The 21269-nt window shown below is 47.4% G+C and overlaps 2 protein-coding genes across 2 annotated transcripts in view; one reads left to right on the top strand and one right to left on the bottom strand.

Moving 5' to 3' along the window:
* Positions 1 to 222: 222 nt before the first annotated feature.
* Positions 223 to 9218, bottom strand: LOC142250328 (uncharacterized). Its single transcript, XM_075322471.1, has 6 exons — positions 9157 to 9218; positions 6555 to 6677; positions 5069 to 5128; positions 3715 to 3889; positions 3436 to 3576; positions 223 to 2414 (listed from the first exon to the last, which is right to left on the bottom strand). The coding sequence occupies exons 2-6, from the start codon at positions 6663 to 6665 to the stop codon at positions 1885 to 1887; spliced, it is 1017 nt and encodes a 338-aa protein (XP_075178586.1). The 5' UTR covers positions 6666 to 6677; positions 9157 to 9218; the 3' UTR covers positions 223 to 1884.
* A 169-nt stretch (positions 9219 to 9387) lies between these two features.
* Positions 9388 to 21269, top strand: part of LOC142250953 (WD repeat-containing protein 62-like) — a 108176-nt gene continuing 96294 nt past the window's right edge. The window contains exons 1-3 of the mRNA XM_075323297.1: positions 9388 to 9663; positions 16642 to 16733; positions 16915 to 16977. Of these exons, the coding sequence (XP_075179412.1) occupies positions 9535 to 9663; positions 16642 to 16733; positions 16915 to 16977 (284 nt within the window). The 5' untranslated portion in view covers positions 9388 to 9534. The remainder of the gene's footprint in view (positions 9664 to 16641; positions 16734 to 16914; positions 16978 to 21269) is intronic.

Raw genomic sequence — 21269 nt, 5'->3', positions numbered from 1 at the left:
TCCAGATGGGCCTCCACCATGATTGATTATAGGGATTAGGTTGGGTCATTATCTCTCTATAGGAATTAGGAGCAAGAAGACTATACAGTTGTGCTCAAAAGTTTACACACCCCGGTAGATTTCTGCTTTCTTGGCCTTTTTTTCAGAGAATATCAATCTTTTTTTCCACTCGTGGTTAGTGGTCGGGTGAAGCCATTTATTGTCACTACTGTGTTTTCTCTTTTTAAATCGTAAATGACAACCAAAACCATCCAAATGACCCTGATGAAAAGTTCACACACCCTGGTGATTGTGGCTAATAACATGCACAGAAGGTGACACAAATGGGTGTGAATGGCTAATAAAGGTAACTTCCTCACCTGTGACCTGTTTGCTTGTAATCAGTGTGTGTGCATAAAAGCTGAGTGGGTTTCTAGGATCCAGACAGACCGTTTCCAGATTGTGAGTCATGGGGGAAAGCAAAAGAATTGTCAATTGATCTATAGGAAAAGATAGTTGAACTGTATAAAACAGGAAAGGGATACAAAAAGATATCCAAGGAATTGATAATGCGAGTCAGCAATGATCAAATTGTGATTAACAAATGGAAAATCAGGGGCTCTGTAAAACCAAACGATAACAAAAGTTTCGGCCACAACCGCCAGGAAAATAGTTTGGGATGCAAAGAAAAAACCACAAATAACATTAGCTCAAATACAAGACTCACTGAAAACTAGCAGTGCGGCTGCTTCAAGATGCACAATAAGGAGGCACTAGAAGAAAAATGGGCTGCATGGTCGAGTCACCATAAGAAAGCCATTATTGCGCAAATGCCACAAAGTATCTCGCCTACAATACGCCAAACAGGACAGGGACAAACCTCCAAGAGAATCTGGAGTGATGAGACCAAAATCAAACTTTTTGGTCACAACCATAAACGTTACATTTCGAGAGGTGTCAACAAGGCCTATGATGAAAGTAACACCATTCCTACAGTAAAGCACGGAGGTGGATCGTTGATGATGTGGGGATGTGTGAGCTAGAAAGGCACAGGAAACTTGGTCAAAGTTGAAGGAAAGATTAATGCAACACATTATCAGCAAATGCTGGAGGCAACTTTGCACTCATCAGGCCAGAAGCTGCACATGGGACGTACATGGACGTTCCAACATCACAACAATCCAAAACACAAGGCCAAGTTGACCTGTCTTTGGCTACAGCAGAACAAAGTGAAGGTTCTGGAGTGGCCATCTTGGTCTCCTGACCTCAATATCATTGAGTCACTCTGGGAAGAACTCAAGCGCGGAGTTCATGCAATAAAGACCAGAAATTTACAGGAAGTGGAGGCTTTTTGCCAAGAAGAATGGGCAGCTTCACCATCTGACCAAGAAGAATGGGCGGCTTTACCATCTCACCAAGAAGAATGGGCAGCTTTACCATCTGACCAAGAAGAATGGGCGGCTTTACCATCTGAGAAAATAAAGACCCTCATCTACAGCTACCACAAAAGACTTCAAGCTGTCATTGATGTTAGAGGGGGCAATACACGGTATTAAGAACTAGCGTATGGGAACTTTTGATCAGGGTCATTTGCATGTTTTTGGCTGTCATTATGATTTAAAAAGAGAAAACACAGTAGTGACAATAAATGGCTTCACCCAACCACTAATCATATTGTGTTATCATTCATATTCTCTTAAAAAAGGCCAAGAAAGCAAAAAAATCTGCCGGGGTATGTAAGCTCGTGAGCACAACTGTAGCTCTAGCACCCATAGTGCTGGCAGAATGCTAATAAAGTATGCTAATAATAGATGTTAATTGATAGGGTGTGAGAATTGAGACAGTTCCTGGAGATGATAGACAAGGACTTACATTTGCTGAGTATAAAGAGAAAAAGGCTCGTTTTTAAACACTGAACCCCCCTTGATCATCCCAGAAATCCTTGGTGTTTTTTCGGGGGTTGCACTTGTGAACGACAGCTTTGAATTTGGTGGAGAACCTGCGCCCGCAGTCGTTGCACTGGTGGGGCTTCACCCCGTGCACCACGCTGTAATGTCGCACCGCGCTGGATTTGTGTTTAAACATCTGTCCACAGGCGATGCAGCGGAACGGCTTCTCCTCCAGGGCGATCTTGTTGAGGAACTGCAGGCGGGAGGGATCCGGGGGCTTCTCCTCGGTGGCGGGTTTTATAGGAGGGTACAGGTCATAGGGTTTACTACTGCTGGAGCAGATGAACCGCTCGCTGATGCTCCAGATGTTGGGGTGCCAGCGGTAATGGGGGGTGCCCACTGTGTCTGGTGAGGACGTCTTGTTGGCGAGACTTTCGTATGTCCCGTCCTCCTTTATCTCCTCCGTCATCTCCACCTTGATTTCACTTTCAGCCAATAGAGGAGCCCGGGTGTAAATGTCATCAACAACCGACCGCAAGGAACCGGCTGGAGAGAAGACAAAAAGTCAAGCTTCAGAGCAGAAATCAGCTGGCAGCCCCCATTGTGTATCCTAGATACACGAGACTGACATATATATATATATATATTCCACCAGCAGAATAGTGAGTGCAGCTCTGGAGTATAATACATTACTGATCCTGACTTACATCCTGTATTATACTCCTGAGCTGCACTCACTATTCTGCTGGTGCAGTCACTGTGTACATACATTACATTACTGATCCCGAGTTACATCCTGTATGTACACAGTGATTGCACCAGCAGAATAGTGAGTGCAGCTCTGGAGTATAATACATTACTGATCCTGACTTACATCCTGTATTATACTCCAGAGCTGCACTCACTATTCTGCTGGTGTAGTCACTGTGTACATACATTACTGATCCCGAGTTACATCCTGTATGTACACCGTGACTGCACCAGCAGAATAGAGAGTGCAGCTCTGGAGTATAATACAGGAGGTAACTCAGGATCCGTAATGTAATGTATGTACGCAGTGACTGCACCAGCAGAATAGTGAGTGCAGCTCTGGAGTATAATACAGAGTGTAACTCAGGATAAGTAATGTAATGTATGTACACAGTGACTGCACCAGCAGAATAGTGAGTGCAGCTCTGGAGTATAATACAGGAGGTAACTCAGGATCAGTCATGTAATGTAATGTATGTACACAGTGACTGCACCAGCAGAATAGTGAGTGCAGCTCTGGAGTATAATACAGGAGGTAACTCAGGATTAGTCATGTAATGTATGTACACAGTGACTGCACCAGCAGAATAGTGAGTGCAGCTCTGGAGTATAATACAGGAGGTAACTCAGGATCAGTCATGTAGTGTATGTACACAGTGACTGCACCAGCAGAATAGTGAGTGCAGCTCTGGAGTATAATACAGGAGGTAACTCAGGATCAGTAATGTAATGTATGTACACAGTGACTGCACCAGCAGAATAGTGAGTGCAGCTCTGGAGTATAATACAGGATAAGTGCTATTTGCCTGTTATTTACCTGCAGAGGTTCCCGGGGGTCCACCACTACTCATCTCATATTTGCATTTTCCCCTCTCGTCCTCTTCCTCGTAGTCGTCGTCGTCCTCCTTCCCACTCGTGGACTCGTAATCTATTTCTTCCACGCGCAGATCTGATAATTCTGAATAAAGCACAGGATACAGATGACCCCAGTGCAGGGATAAGAGCCCCCGTCCCTCCCACACCCTTCTATTCGGGGGTCTCCTGCCTCCATACAGCCGTAGGTCGCTCTGTGCACAGGTCTGGGTCCGGCCATTACCTGGGGAGCGGCTTTCCTGGATGTCCTGTGTTACGTCTGAGTCTGTGGAGTCCATCTTGTCACTGAGCGGCTCCGTCTCCGTTATGACGCTTTGGTATTGCTGCTTGTGTCCTTTCACGTAGTCCCACTCCTCCATAGAGAAGTAGACGGCAACATCATCGCACTTCACCGGCACCTAGAACAGAAGTAATGGTCCGGGGCGGCCGCTGTTAGCACACGAGCCCTAATGTGAAGCTCGCACGAGGTGAACGGTTAATGGCTGCTTATTTAGCCCAAAATCAGCAGCAAAATCTGCGTGTGACCTGCTGATTTTGTTGCTGATTTTGTTGCTGATTTTACCCGACTGCACAACAAAGCACTGAACAGCGTGAAATGATCAAAATAGGTGCAAGGAGCCGCACTACATGTGGACGAGGTCATTAACATATGCTGCAGATTCCTCCTGAATATGTGAGAGTGCGGCCCCCGGCAGCATCACATCCGCGGCTGCACATTGCATGAGATCTGTGCCGGATTTCACCTCTCCTACTGGAGACGGGAAAATCTGCAGCTCAAAGTAACCAATGAATGAAGCCCCTCTCGTAATAAGAGGTGGACTAAAAGGCGGGAGGACGGGCGACCCGTGGTATACCGGTGAAGGAATGGGCAACCCGTGCTGTAACGAGCGGGAGGACGGGCGACCCACGGTATACCAGTGAAGGAATGGGCAACCCGTGCTGTAACAAGCGGGAGGACAGGCGACCTGCGGTATACCGGTGAAGGAATGGGCAACCCGTGCTGCAACGAGCGGGAGGATGGGCGACCCGCAGTATACCGGTGAAGGAATGGGCAACCCGTGCTGCAACGAGCGGGAGGACAGGCGACCTGCGGTATACCGGTGAAGGAATGGGCAACCCGTGCTGTAACAAGCGGGAGGACGGGCGACCTGCGGTATACCGGTGAAGGAATGGGCAACCCGTGATCTAACGGATGGGAGACCCGCAATCTAAAAAAGGAAGGAGACCCGCAATCTAAAAAAGGAGGGAGACCCGCAATCTAAAAAAAAAGGAGGGAGACCCTCAATCTAAAAAAAAGGAGGGAGACCCTCAATCTAAAAAAGGAGGGAAACCCGCAATCTAAAAAAGGAGGGAAACCCGCAATCTAAAAAAGGAGGGAGACCCGCAATCTAAAAAAGGAGGGAGACCCGCAATCTAATGGACAGGAGGAAGGGAGACCCGTGATCTAACAGGCGGGAGACCCGTGATCTAACATACGGGCGACCCGCAATTTAATGGGCATGGACCTGTGATCTAATGGGTGGGTGGATGGATGTGCCATATAAAGGACGGTGATATATAATATAACGGATTCTCACCGTCCCAGACTGTGGGTGGATGCAGCAGTGAGGCGACGTCTTCTTCACGAGGACATATTTCTACAAGACACAAGCAGCAGAGGGTTCGGTTACAGTAGTAATGATGGAGGAGTATACCAGGCAGTATAATCAGTACACACCGATGAGCCGGTGTCGGGGGTGGATATAATGATCAGGGCATGACCAGTCAGTTCTACAAGTTGAATCGTTGAAAGTAGAAAAAAACAAAATGTGGGTGACTGCAAGGATCAGAGCGGGTGACACATCATCTGGTGTAGATGAGGGGCTCAGAGCTCCACAGAGGGGGCGTCATGGATGATCCCGGCTTACAGTGGCTCAGAACTAGATCTAGGAGCGTTGGAAGATGGCGTGTTTGTGATGAATCTCACTTTCTTTTCCATCAAGTAGACGGCGACTCAGCTGATCCTATAGGTTTTCTATGGGATTAAGGTCTGGAGAAAGTGCCGGCCGCTCCATTTGAGGTCCTCCAGTCTCCAGTAGCCGTTCCCTAATATGTGACTTTGAACTGGAGCATTGTCCTTCATGAAGATGACGATAGGCCAGTGATGTTCCTGCAGAGGCACAATGACTGGAGTAATGATGTTATTCCAGTAGTTGGGGCTGTCACTGCTCCTCACATACTGTAGGGCTGTCCTGTACTGAGTAGACACACCGGCCCACACTGTAACACCACCACCAAAGGCTCATCTGGTGACAGCAATGGCTAATGAATAGCGCTCTCCTTGACGCCTCCAACATCATTGGCGGCCATCATTTCTGCTCAGAGTGAATCGACTTTCATCAGTGACCAGCACTGAGGCCACTGGTCCATCGTCCAGCGTAGATGACGGCTGTGCCTGGTGGTGTGGTCAGGGACCATTGCAGGTCATCTAGCACACAGACTACACTAATGTAAATGGTTTTGAATGGTCTGACGTGACACTTGGGGGCCTCTCACCTCCCTTAAATACGCCTGGACTTGTGTGGCATTCATCATACGGCTCCATAGGGCATCGTTCACAACGAAGCGGTCATCAGTGTGGGATGTGGCCACAGGACGTCCACTTCTCTGTGACTCTTCCAGTCTCTCTGTGTCTCTGTACAACCTGCTGGTGACACTCTATGCTCAGTGACCACTTCTGTCTGAAAACCTCCCGCTTGAAGCCTCACAATGGTGCGGTGCTGCTGATCAATTGTTGGGTGTCGTCTTGGTCTCATAATGTCAAAATGTGGACAGTAGTATGAGGAGGACGGTATAATAACAATGCTAACTGAACATCAAAATGTATTGGATCAGACACCTGATAGAGAACAGAAGGTTGTGCAAAAAATACTGAACCATTGAACAGTTGGACGTGAACATACAAAAGATTCAAGGTCACAGTAAGGTCACCTGAAAAGGTCAGAGGGCATTTAAGGATCATCCAGAAATTTCACTCAAAAACCAAAACATTCCTAACGTTTAGTGATTACATATAGAGGTCACCTCTCCGGTCAGCAGGTAGATGATCTCCAGCGCGTGATTCAGGATCTTCTCGGATATCTTGTCCTTGGAGATGGTCATATTGGTCACAGCGGAAGCAACGTGATCCAGCATCGCTAAGTGGGACTGCGGAGAGGAGGAGACACTGTAAGAAAGCGCCAGAGGTCTATAGGATATATATATGTGCAGCATTGAGTTGGTGGCTCTGATGAGAGTTGTAGTCACTACCTGGCGCCTGTGAGGAGCTGCACTTAAAGGGAACCCGTCACCAGTTTCTTTTCAGAATTGAACCAAAAGTCTCCCCTTCTGCGGCTCCTGGGCTGCATTCTATGAAGGTGCACCTTGTTCCCTGACTCCCCTTCCAGAGCCCAAAAATACCTTTATAAAATCTGCCACCACGTCTGTAAATGAACCGCTCTGGTCAGATGGGCGTCCTTTCTTCGGCTCCTGTCACTCCTTCTGCCGTCCTCCTTTCATGATTGACGTGGCCTCATTATTCAAGTTGCTTTGCAAACTCTCGCGCCTGTGCAGAGTCATTCCCGGCTCGCGCGGTCGCAGTTCGCTCTGCCTTTTCGGCAGAGCTAAGTGTGCATGCGCAAGAATTAAGTTGGGTACAAGGATGATGCAGGTGACGTCATCCACATCGCCAGCCGTAATCTCGCGCCTGCGCAAAGACCTCACCGGTTCACGCAAGCGCACCTATGTTTTCAGCTTTGCCTGCAATGGGGCAGAGCGAACTGCACCTGCGGGGAATGACTCTGCACAGGCCGGGAATGACTCTGCACAGGCCGGGAATGACTCTGCACAGGCCGGGAATGACTCTGCACAGGCCGGGAATAAACTCTGCACAGGCCGGGAATAAACTCTGCACAGGCCGGGAATAAACTCTGCACAGGCCGGGAATAAACTCTGCACAGGCCGGGAATAAACTCTGCACAGGCCGGGAATAAACTCTGCACAGGCCGGGAATAAACTCTGCACAGGCCGGGAATAAACTCTGCACAGGCCGGGAATGACTCTGCACAGGCCGGGAATGACTCTGCACAGGCCGGGAATGACTCTGCACAGGCATGAGATTTTGCAGATAACTTGGATGATGAGGGCGGCGTCAATCATGAAAGGAGAATGGCAAACACCGCAGAAAGAGGGACAGGAGCTGAAGAAAAGGACGCCCCTCCGACCAAGAGGAGGACGCCCCTCCGACCAAGAGGAGGACGCCCCTCCGACCAAGAGGAGGACGCCCCTCCGACCAAGAGGAGGACGCCCCTCCGACCAAGAGGAGGACGCCCCTCCGACCAAGAGGAGGACGCCCATCCGACCAAGAGGAGGACGCCCCTCCGACCAAGAGGAGGACGCCCATCCGACCAAGAGGAGGACGCCCCTCCGACCAAGAGGAGGACGCCCATCCGACCAAGAGGAGGACGCCCATCCGACCAAGAGGAGGACGCCCATCCGACCAAGAAGAGGACGCCCATCCGACCAAGAAGAGGACGCCCATCCGACCAAGAAGAGGACGCCCATCCGACCAAGAAGAGGACGCCCATCCGACCAAGAGGAGGACGCCCAGCCGACCAGAACGGTTCATTTACATACGTGGCGGCAGATTTTATAAAGGTATTTCTGGAGTCTGGAAGGGAAGTTAGGGAACAAGGTGCACCTTCATAGAATGCAGCCCAGGAGCTGCAGGTGACACTTTTGGTTCCACCCTGAAAAAAAAAAGAAAAAAAAAGAGGTGACAGGTTCCCTTTAACTGTTCTTCACAGTGGCCGCAGCTGCATTCAGTGAACGTGGACTACCATGGAGCTCTGGGAACATTTTTGATAAAAAAATTGGTGAACGAGCGAGGCAGTGTGGGGAAGACTTTATTCAAGTAAACTATTTTCCTGTGTTTTTGTTTTTTTCTCCTTTTAACTTACTGGGTTAGTAATGGGGGTGTCTGTGAGATGCCGAGCCATTACTAACCCCTGGGCTTAATGCCAGCAGACATCAACCCCAAAAATACTACCCCAATTGCCACCGCACCAGTGCAATCAGGAAGCACCGGGACGAAGTGCCAGAATTGCTGCATCTAATGTGATGCTCCACCTCTGGGGCAGCTGCATGCTGCTATTTTTAGGCTGGTAAGGGCCAAATAACCGCCCCACACACACACCTGCAGGGAGCAGACACCCGCCATACAACAGCTGGAAACAGATCCTAATATATATACACACACACACGCATATATACACACACACATATACTGTACTATATTTTTATTATATATATATATATATACACACACACACACACACATACATACACACACACACCTGCAGGGCTGACACCGCGCACGGAGCCAATATGGCCACTGAGCCTCAGCAGCCAATCAGCGATCAGCTTACATCAGCTGCATACAATCTCCAGCATGAAAGCAAGTGCCTGATTGGCTGCGCTCAGCAAAGGCACTTTTGCAACAACGAGCATCTAGCGCTGGTAGTTTCGAGGCGTAAGGGGGCATGCTGGGATTTGCAGTCCCCCTCGTCCTCTGCACGGCGCAGTGTGAGGCACGTAGGACGGGACGTATCACGCTCTCACTGACAACACACATAAAGCCTGTCCTTACCTTCCTTGGAAACGGGCTCAGCTTCGATTGGATACTTCCGTGTCACGTGACCTCCGCAGCTATGCTCGCAGGGAATTGTAGTTTTAAGGGACTGATGCGTTCTAAGTATCAGCCAGTAGAAGCCGAGCACGGGCCGTGCGGAGGGAGGGTCGCTCATAACAGCACCGCCCTCTTTTTTGAGTACTGTCCAATCACTGCAGACAAAATAAAAATTCTGCAATGAACGTCTGGTCCCCGCCCCCGTGTCTTAACGAATCAGCTATAAGAGGCGTGGAAAGGAAGAGACCAGTGATATTACTGTAACTCCGCCCATAGTTTATTTTGTCCAATCAGCGGGCTGGCAGTTGATGCCGGGGGTAGCGGCAGTTTTGAACGTGGATGTTTGAGTGGAACAGCGCTTCCCAGCGGCAGCCGCCCGGACCCCTGCCCGCCAGCACTCCACCGGCCCGGCGCCGGTCATCACGGGTCACCATGGGAACAGCCTGCACCGGGAAGGGGAGCAGACAGGTCAGCGGAGACTGTGACCCTGCGCACTGTGTGTGGGGAGAAAGGGGAGAAAGGGGAGGCACTGTCATACCGCCCCCTGCATACTGCTATAGTACTGCCCCCTGTATACTGCTATACTACTGCCTCTATATCCTACTATACTGCTATAATACCGCCCCCTGTATACTGCTATACTACTGCCTCTATATCCTACTATACTGCTATACTATTGCCCCCTGTATACTGCTATAATACTGCCCCCTGTATACTGCTATAGTACTGCCCCCTGTATACTGCTATACTACTGCCTCTATATCCTACTATACTGCTATACTATTGCCCCCTGTATACTGCTATAATACTGCCCCCTGTATACTGCTATAATACTGCCCCCTGTATACTGCTATAGTACTGCCCCCTGTATACTGCTATACTACTGCCTCTATATCCTACTATACTACTGCCCCCTGTATACTGCTATACTACTGCCCCCTGTATACTGCTATACTACTGCCCCCTGTATACTGCTATAATACTGCCCCCTGTATACTGCTATAGTACTGCCCCCTGTATACTGCTATACTACTGCCTCTATATCCTACTATACTACTGCCCCCTGTATACTGCTATACTACTGCCCCCTGTATACTGCTATAATACTGCCCCCTGTATACTGCTATAGTACTGCCCCCTGTATACTGCTATATACTACTGCCTCTATATCCTACTATACTGCTATACTACTGCCCCCTGTATACTGCTATACTACTGCCCCCTGTATACTGCTATACTACTGCCCCCTGTATACTGCTATAGTACTGCCCCCTGTATACTGCTATAATACCGCCCCCTGTATACTGCTATAGTACTGCCCCCTGTATACTGCTATACTACTGCCTCTATATCCTACTATACTACTGCCCCCTGTATACTGCTATACTACTGCCCCCTGTATACTGCTATAGTACTGCCCCCTGTATACTGCTATATACTACTGCCTCTATATCCTACTATACTGCCATACTACTGCCCCCTGTATACTGCCATACTACTGCCCCCTGTATACTGCTATACTACTGCCCCCTGTATACTGCTATACTACTGCCCCCTGTATACTGCTATAATACTGCCCCCTGTATACTGCTATATACTACTGCCTCTATATCCTACTATACTGCTATAGTACTGCCCCCTGCATACTGCTATACTACTGCCCCCTGTATACTGCTATATACTACTGCCTCTATATCCTACTATACTGCTATACTACTGCCCCCTGTATACTGCTATAGTACTGCCCCCCTGTATACTGCTATAATACTGCCCCCTGTATACTGCTATATACTACTGCCTCTATATCCTACTATACTGCTATAGTACTGCCCCCTGTATACTGCTATACTACTGCCTCTATATCCTACTATACTACTGCCCCCTGTATACTGCTATAATACTGCCCCCTGTGTACTGCTATAGTACTGCCCCCTGTGTACTGCTATAGTACTGCCCCCTGTATACTGCTATAGTACTGCCCCCTGTATACTGCTATAGTACTGCCCCCTGTATACTGCTATAATACTGCCCCCTGTATACTGCTATATACTACTGCCTCTATATCCTACTATACTGCTATACTACTGCCCCCTGTATACTGCTATAGTACTGCCCCCTGCATACTGCTATAATACTGCCCCCTGTATACTGCTATATACTACTGCCTCTATATCCTACTATACTGCTATACTACTGCCCCCTGTATACTGCTATATACTACTGCCTCTATATCCTACTATACTGCTATAGTACTGCCCCCTGTATACTGCTATATACTACTGCCTCTATATCCTACTATACTGCTATAGTACTGCCCCCTGTATACTGCTATAATACTGCCCCCTGTATACTGCTATATATTACTGCCTCTATATCCTACTATAGTACTGCCCCCTGTATACTGCTATAGTACTGCCCCCTGTATACTGCTATAATACTGCCCCCTGTATACTGCTATATACTACTGCCTCTATATCCTACTATACTGCTATACTACTGCCCCCTGCATACTGATATACTACTGCCCCCTGTATACTGATATATACTATTGCCTCTATATCCTACTATACTGCTATACTACTGCCCCCTGTATACTGCTATACTACTGCCCTCTGTATACTGCTATAATACTGCCCCCTGCATACTGATATACTACTGCCCCCTGTATACTGCTATATACTATTGCCTCTATATCCTACTATACTGATATACTACTGCCCCCTGCATACTGATATACTACTGCCCCCTGTATACTGCTATAGTACTGCCCCCCTGTATACTGCTATACTACTGCCTCTATATCCTACTATACTGCTATACTACTGCCCCCTCTATAGTACTGCCCCCTGTATACTGCTATAGTACTGCCCCCTGTATACTGCTATAGTACTGCCCCCTGTATACTGCTATAGTACTGCCCCCTGTATACTGCCATAGTACTGCCCCCTGTATACTGCTATAGTACTGCCTCTATACTGCTATAGTACTGCCCCCTGCATACTGCTATATAATACTGCCCCCTGTATACTGCTATAGTACTGCCTCTATTTCCCACTATACTGCTATAGTACTGCCTGTATACTGCTATTGTACTGCCTCTATATCCTACTATACTGCTATACTACTGCCTCTATATACTGCTATACTACTGCCTCTATATCCTACTATACTGCTATAGTACTGCCCCCCTGTATACTGCTATACTACTGCCCCCTATATACTGCTATACTACTGCCCCCTATATACTGCTATATAGTACTGCCCCCTGTATACTGCTATACTACTGCCTCAATATCCTACTATACTGCTATAGTACTGCCCCCTGTATACTGCTATACTACTGCCTCAATATCCTACTATACTGCTATAGTACTGCCCCCTGTATATTGCGATAGTACTGCCCCCTGTATACTGCTATAGTACTACCTCTATATCCTACCATACTGCTATACTACGGCCCCCTGTATGCTGCTATAGTACTGCCATTATATACTGCTGCCCCCTGTATACTGCTATAGTACTACCCCCTGTATACTGCTATAGTACTGCCATTATATACTGCTGCCCCTATATACAACTATAGTACTGCCCCTCTCTGTAATACTATAGGACCACCTCTATATGCTACTATACTGCTATGGTACTGCCCTCGGGTGTTCTAAAATTCTGCTCTAACTGTGATATTATAATACTGCCCTGTGTGTGATCCTATACTGCTATAATACTGCTCCTATGTACAAGAATATAACTACGATAATACTGCCCCTATGTACAAGAATATAACTGCTATAATGCAGCCCCTATGTACAAGAATATAACTACTATAATACTGTCCCTATGTACAGGAATATAACTACTATAATACTGCCCCTATGTACAAGAATATAACTACTATAATACTGCCCCATATGTATAAGAATATAACTACTATAATACTGCCCCATATGTATAAGAATATAACTACTATAATACTGCCCCCTATCTACAAGAATATAACTACTATAATACTGCCCCATATGTATAAGAATGTAACTACTATAATACTGCCCCTATGTACAAGAATATAACTACTATAATACTGCCCCCTATGTACAAGAATATAACTACTATAATACTGCCCCTATGTACAAGAATATAACTGCTATAATACTGCCCCTATGTACAAGAATATAACTGCTATAATACTGCCCCCCATGTACAAGAATATAACTGCTATAATACTGCTCCTATGTACAAGAATATAACTACCATAATACTACCCCCTATATACAAGAATATAACTACTATAATACTGCCTCCTATATACAAGAATATATGTACCATAATACTGCCCTATGTACAAGAGTATAACTACTATAATACTGCCTCCTATGTAGAAGAATATAACTACTATAATACTGCTCCTATATACAAGAATATAACTGCTATAATACTGCCCCCTATATACAAGAATATAACTACTATAATACTGCCCCTATGTGCAAGAATATAACTACTATAATACTGCTCCTATGTACAAGAATATAACTACTATAATACTGCCCCATATGTATAAGAATATAACTACTATAATACTGCCCCCTATATATAAGGATATACTGTAACTACTATAATACTGCCCCCTATCTACAACAATATAACTACTATAATACTGCTCCTATGTACAAGAATATAATTACTATAATACTGCCCAATATGTATAAGAATATAACTACTTTAATACTGCCCCTATATACAAGAATATAACTACTATAATACTGCCCCTATATACAAGAATATAACTACTATAATACTGCCCCCTATTTACAAGAATATAACTACTATAATACTGCCCCCTATGTACAAGGATATAACTACTATAATACTGACCCTATGTACAAGGATATAACTACTATAATACTGACCCTATGTACAAGGATATAACTACTATAATACTGCCCCTATGTACAAGGCTATAACTACTATAATACTGCCCCTATGTACAAGGCTATAACTACTATAATACTGCCCCTATGTACAAGAATATAACTGCTATAATACTGCCCCTTATGTACAAGGATATAACTACTATAATACTGCCCCTATGTACAAGAATATAACTACTATAATACTGCCCCTATGTACAAGGATATAACTACTATAATACTGCCCCATGTACAAGAATACAACTACTATAATACTGCTCCTATGTACAAGGATATAACTACTATAATACTGCCCCTATGTACAAGAATACAACTACTATAATACTGCTCCTATGTACAAGGATATAACTATTATAATACTGCCCCTATGTACAAGAATATAACTACTATAATACTGCCCCTATATACAAGAATATAACTACTATAATACTGCCCCTATGTACAAGAATATAACTACTATAATACTGCCCCTATATACAAGAATATAACTACTATAATACTGCCCCTATGTACAAGAATATAACTGCTATAATACTGCCCCCCATGTACAAGAATATAACTGCTATAATACTGCCCCTATATACAAGAATATAACTACTATAATACTGCCCCTATATACAAGAATATAACTACTATAATACTGCCCCTATGTACAAGGATATAACTGCTATAATACTGCCCCCTATGTACAAGGATATAACTACTATAATACTGCCCCTATGTACAAGGATATAACTACTATAATACTGCCCCTATGTACAAGAATACAACTACTATAATACTGCCCCTATGTACAAGAATATAACTGCTATAATACTGCCCCTATGTACAAGGATATGACTACTATAATACTGCCCCTATGTACAAGAATATAACTGCTATAATACTGCCCCTATGTACAAGGATATAACTACTATAATACTGCCCCTATGTACAAGGATATGACTACTATAATACTGCCCCTATGTACAAGAATATAACTGCTATAATACTGCCCCTATGTACAAGAATATAACTGCTATAATACTGTCCCCATGTACAAGAATATAACTGCTATAATACTGCCCCTATGTACAAGGATATAACTACTATAATACTGCCCCTTATATACAAGAATATAACTACTATAATACTGCTCCTATGTACAAGAATATAACTACTATAATACTGCCCCCTATGTACAAGAATATAACTACTATAATACTGCCCCCTATGTACAAGAATATAACTACTATAATACTGCCCCCTATGTACAAGAATATAACTACTATAATACTGCCCCTATGTACAAGAATATAACTACTATAATACTGCCCCCTATGTACAAGAATATAACTACTATAATACTGCCCTTATGTACAAGAATATAAGTGCTATAATACTGCCCCTATGTACAAGGATATAACTACTATAATACTGCCCCTATATACAAGAATATAACTACTATAATACTGCCCCTATATACAAGAATATAACTACTATAATACTGCCCCTATGTACAAGAATACAACTACTATAATACTGCTCCTATGTACAAGGATATAACTATTATAATACTGCCCCTATGTACAAGAATATAACTACTATAATACTGCCCCTATATACAAGAATATAACTACTATAATACTGCCCCTATGTACAAGAATATAACTGCTATAATACTGCCCCCCATGTACAAGAATATAACTGCTATAATACTGCCCCTATATACAAGAATATAACTACTATAATACTGCCCCTATATACAAGAATATAACTACTATAATACTGCCCCTATGTACAAGGATATAACTGCTATAATACTGCCCCCTATGTACAAGGATATAACTACTATAATACTGCCCCTATGTACAAGGATATAACTACTATAATACTGCCCCTATGTACAAGGATATGACTACTATAATACTGCCCCTATGTACAAGAATATAACTGCTATAATACTGCCCCTATGTACAAGAATATAACTGCTATAATACTGTCCCCATGTACAAGAATATAACTACTATAATACTGCTCCTATGTACAAGAATATAACTACTATAATACTGCCCCCTATGTACAAGGATATAACTACTATAATACTGCCCCTATGTACAAGGATATAACTACTATAATACTGCCCCTATGTACAAGGATATGACTACTATAATACTGCCCCTATGTACAAGAATATAACTGCTATAATACTGCCCCTATGTACAAGAATATAACTGCTATAATACTGTCCCCATGTACAAGAATATAACTACTATAATACTGCTCCTATGTACAAGAATATAACTACTATAATACTGCCCCCTATGTACAAGAATATAACTACTATAATACTGCCCCCTATGTACAAGAATATAACTACTATAATACTGCCCCCTATGTACAAGAATATAACTACTATAATACTGCCCCCTATGTACAAGAATATAACTACTATAATACTGCTCCTATATACAAGACTATAACTGCTATAATACTGCCCCTAGTGATATGAGGTGTTATGTAACGTGTATCTCTCTGGTAGGTGGAGCTGGAGAAGGTTCTGGGGATGACGGTGTGCAGCAGCAGCAGTCTGACGTGTGACCCCGGCTCGGGGCTGGTTGCTTTCCCTGCAGGGTAATTGTATTCACTGTGTCCTGTGTGGGGTCGTTCTGGGGGGCCGCGTGGTTGACTGTTTGGGTGTTACTCATTAGAGGGTCTTCCCAAGTTTATGGCAGATCTAAACCCCTCCACAATCATCTGATAAAGGAGTCGTGTTTCATCCCTCGTCGTTCATGGGTTTTCTCTTCTTTCCCAGATGCGTCATTGTCCTCTTATGTCCGAGGAAGAACAAACAGTCTCACATCTTCAATACGTCCAGGTGAGATGTGGGAGGAGCTACTGGCCGCCTTCTAGAATAGAGAATTCCTTTAATGGAAACCTGTCGTGTCGTTTTTTATATCAAACTTCCCCCAATGTGTTTTGAATGATGCAATGTGCATCACTAACATGGCTTTGCTTGGTTCAGTCACTGTCACTCAAGTTCAGTCACAATCTCTTTTTAATTTAGCCATGCACCTTATATTTTTATTGATTGCCATCAGCACAGGGCCTTCACCATCAGTTCTGCAATGAAGAGCTCCACACATTGTCACAGCGCTCCCAAAAAGACATGTAACACCCCGAAACTGCGACAATGTGACCATAATGGGCCGAGTTCAGCATTGGAAAACTGGTGGTGAACGACCTGCTGTTATGGGCGGAGCTCAGGAGTGGAGAAGTGGTGGTGAAGGACCTGTGGTGATGGGCGGAGCTCAGGAGTGGAGAACTGGTGGTGAAGGACCTGTGGTGATGGGCGGAGCTCAGGAGTGGAGAACTGGTGGTGAAGGACCTGTGGTGATGGGCGGAGCTCAGGAGTGGAGAACTGGTGGTGAAGGACCTGTGGTGATGGGCAGAGCTCAGGAGTGGAGAACTGGTGGTGAAGGACCTGTGGTGATGGGCGGAGCTCAGGAGTGGAGAACTGGTGGTGAAGGACCTGTGGTGATGGGCGGAGCTCAGGAGTGGAGAACTGGTGGTGAAGGACCTGTGGGGATGGGCAGAGCTCAGGAGTGGAGAACTGGTGGTGAAGGACCTGTGGGGATGGGCAGAGCTCAGGAGTGGAGAACTGGTGGTGAAGGACCTGTGGTGATGGGCGGAGCTCAGGAGTGGAGAACTGGTGGTGAAGGACCTGTGGGGATGGGCAGAGCTCAGGAGTGGAGAAGTGGTGGTGAAGGACCTGTGGTGATGGGCGGAGCTCAGGAGTGGAGAACTGGTGGTGAAGGACCTGTGGTGATGGGCGGAGCTCAGGAGTGGAGAACTGGTGGTGAAGGACCTGTGGTGATGGGCGGAGCTCAGGAGTGGAGAACTGGTGGTGAAGGACCTGTGGTGATGGGCAGAGCTCAGCATTGGAGAACTGGTGGTGAAGGGCCTGTGGTGATGGGCAGAGCTCAGGAGTGGAAAACTGGTGGTGAACGACCTGCTGTTATGGGCGGAGCTCAGGAGTGGAGAACTGGTGGTGAAGGGCCTGTGGTGATGGGCGGAGCTCAGGAGTGGAGAACTGGTGGTGAAGGGCCTGTGGTGATGGGCGGAGCTCAGGAGTGGAGAACTGGTGGTGAAGGGCCTGTGGTGATGGCAGAGCTCAGGAGTGGAGAACTGGTGGTGAAGGGCCTGTGGTGATGGCAGAGCTCAGGATTGGAGAACTGGTGGTGAAGGACCTGTGATGATGGGCGGAGCTCAGGAGTGGAGAACTGGTGGTGAAGGACCTGTGGTGATGGGCGGAGCTCAGGAGTGGAGAACTGGTGGTGAAGGACCTGTGGTGATGGGCAGAGCTCAGCATTGGAGAACTGGTGGTGAAGGGCCTGTGGTGATGGGCAGAGCTCAGGAGTGGAAAACTGGTGGTGAACGACCTGCTGTTATGGGCGGAGCTCAGGAGTGGAGAACTGGTGGTGAAGGGCCTGTGGTGATGGGCGGAGCTCAGGAGTGGAGAACTGGTGGTGAAGGGCCTGTGGTGATGGCAGAGCTCAGGAGTGGAGAACTGGTGGTGAAGGGCCTGTGGTGATGGCAGAGCTCAGGATTGGAGAACTGGTGGTGAAGGACCTGTGATGATGGGCGGACCTCAGGAGTGGAGAAGTGGTGGTGAAGGACCTGTGGTGATGGGCGGAGCTCAGGAGTGGAGAAGTGGTGGTGAAGGACCTGTGGTGATGGGCGGAGCTCAGGAGTGGAGAAGTGGTGGTGAAGGACCTGTGGTGATGGGCGGAGCTCAGGAGTGGAGAAGTGGTGGTGAAGGACCTGTGGTGATGGGCGGAGCTCAGGAGTGGAGAACTGGTGGTGAAGGACCTGTGGTGATGGGCAGAGCTCAGGAGTGGAGAACTGGTGGTGAAGGACCTGTGGTGATGGGCGGAGCTCAGGAGTGGAGAACTGGTGGTGAAGGACCTGTGGTGATGGGCGGAGCTCAGGAGTGGAGAAGTGGTGAAGGACCTGTGGTGATGGGCGGAGCTCAGAAGTGGAGAACTGGTGGTGAAGGACCTGTGGTGATGGCAGAGCTCAGGAGTGGAGAACTGATGGTGAAGGACCTGCGGTGATGGGCAGAGCTCAGGAGTGGAGAACTGGTGGTGAAGGACCTGTGGTGATGGGCGGAGCTCAGGAGTGGAGAACTGGTGGTGAAGGACCTGTGGTGATGGGCAGAGCTCAGGAGTGGAGAAGTGGTGAAGGACCTGTGGTGATGGGCGGAGCTCAGAAGTGGAGAACTGGTGGTGAAGGACCTGTGGTGATGGCAGAGCTCAGGAGTGGAGAACTGATGGTGAAGGACCTGCGGTGATGGGCAGAGCTCAGGAGTGGAGAACTGGTGGTGAAGGACCTGTGGTGATGGGCGGAGCTCAGGAGTGGAGAACTGGTGGTGAAGGACCTGTGGTGATGGGCGGAGCTCAGCATTGGACAACTGGTGGTGAAGGACCTGTGGTGATGGCAGAGCTCATGAGTGGAGAAGTGGTGGTGAAGGACCTGTGGTGATGGGCGGAGCTCAGGAATGGAGAACTGGTGGTGAAGGACCTGTGGTGATGGGCAGAGCTCATGAGTGGAGAAGTGGTGGTGAAGGGCCTGTGGTGATGGGCGGAGCTCCGCATTGGAGAACTGGTGGTGAAGGACCTGTGGGGATGGGCAGAGCTCAGCATTGGAGTACTGGTGGTGAAGGGCCTGTGGTGATGGGCAGAGCTCAGGAGTGGAAAACTGGTGGTGAACGACCTGCTGTTATGGGCGGAGCTCAGGAGTGGAGAACTGGTGGTGAAGGGCCTGTGGTGATGGGCGGAGCTCAGGAGTGGAGAACTGGTGGTGAAGGGCCTGTGGTGATGGGCGGAGCTCAGGAGTGGAGAACTGGTGGTGAAGGGCCTGTGGTGATGGCAGAGCTCAGGAGTGGAGAACTGGTGGTGAAGGGCCTGTGGTGATGGCAGAGCTCAGGATTGGAGAACTGGTGGTGAAGGACCTGTGATGATGGGCGGAGCTCAGGAGTGGAGAACTGGTGGTGAAGGACCTGTGGTGATGGGCGGAGCTCAGGAGTGGAGAACTGGTGGTGAAGGACCTGTGGGGATGGGCAGAGCTCAGCATTGGAGAACTGGTGGTGAAGGGCCTGTGGTGATGGGCAGAGCTCAGGAGTGGAAAACTGGTGGTGAACGACCTGCTGTTATGGGCGGAGCTCAGGAGTGGAGAACTGGTGGTGAAGGGCCTGTGGTGATGGGCGGAGCTCAGGAGTGGAGAACTGGTGGTGAAGGGCCTGTGGTGATGGCAGAGCTCAGGAGTGGAGAACTGGTGGTGAAGGGCCTGTGGTGATGGCAGAGCTCAGGATTGGAGAACTGGTGGTGAAGGACCTGTGATGATGGGCGGACCTCAGGAGTGAAGTGGTGGTGAAGGACCTGTGGTGATGGGCGGAGCTCAGGAGTGGAGAAGTGGTGGTGAAGGACCTGTGGTGATGGGCGGAGCTCAGGAGTGGAGAAGTGGTGGTGAAGGACCTGTGGTGATGGGCGGAGCTCAGGAGTGGAGAAGTGGTGGTGAAGGACCTGTGGTGATGGGCGGAGCTCAGGAGTGGAGAACTGGTGGTGAAGGACCTGTGGTGATGGGCAGAGCTCAGGAGTGGAGAAGTGGTGGTGAAGGACCTGTGGTGATGGGCGGAGCTCAGGAGTGGAGAACTGGTGGTGAAGGACCTGTGGTGATGGGCAGAGCTCAGGAGTGGAGAACTGGTGGTGAAGGACCTGTGGTGATGGGCAGAGCTCAGGAGTGGAGAACTGGTGGTGAAGGACCTGTGGTGATGGGCGGAGCTCAGAAGTGGAGAACTGGTGGTGAAGGACCTGTGGTGATGGCAGAGCTCAGGAGTGGAGAACTGATGGTGAAGGACCTGCGGTGATGGGCAGAGCTCAGGAGTGGAGAACTGGTGGTGAAGGACCTGCGGTGATGGGCAGAGCTCAGGAGTGGAGAACTGGTGGTGAAGGACCTGTGGTGATGGGCGGAGCTCCGCATTGGAGAACTGGTGGTGAAGGACCTGTGGTGATGGGCGGAGCTCCGCATTGGAGAACTGGTGGTGAAGGACCTGTGGTGATGGGCGGAGCTCCGCATTGGAGAACTGGTGGTGAAGGACCTGTGGTGATG

Source organism: Anomaloglossus baeobatrachus, chromosome 9 (assembly GCF_048569485.1).
Source record: "Anomaloglossus baeobatrachus isolate aAnoBae1 chromosome 9, aAnoBae1.hap1, whole genome shotgun sequence".
Lineage (NCBI taxonomy): Eukaryota > Metazoa > Chordata > Amphibia > Anura > Aromobatidae > Anomaloglossus > Anomaloglossus baeobatrachus.
This window is presented reverse-complemented; position numbering and strand designations above follow the sequence as displayed.

Excerpts from the sequence above, each read along its gene's own strand:
- LOC142250328 (XM_075322471.1), bottom strand. The coding sequence starts at position 6,665 with ATGCTGGATCACGTTGCTTCCGCTGTGACCAATATGACCATCTCCAAG. Across the intron at positions 5,129-6,554 it reads TCTACCTGCTGACCGGAGAG|AAATATGTCCTCGTGAAGAA; the intron begins GTGACCTCTATA and ends TGTGTCTTGTAG. Across the intron at positions 2,415-3,435 it reads ACCCCCGGGAACCTCTGCAG|CCGGTTCCTTGCGGTCGGTT; the intron begins GTAAATAACAGG and ends TCTTCTCTCCAG.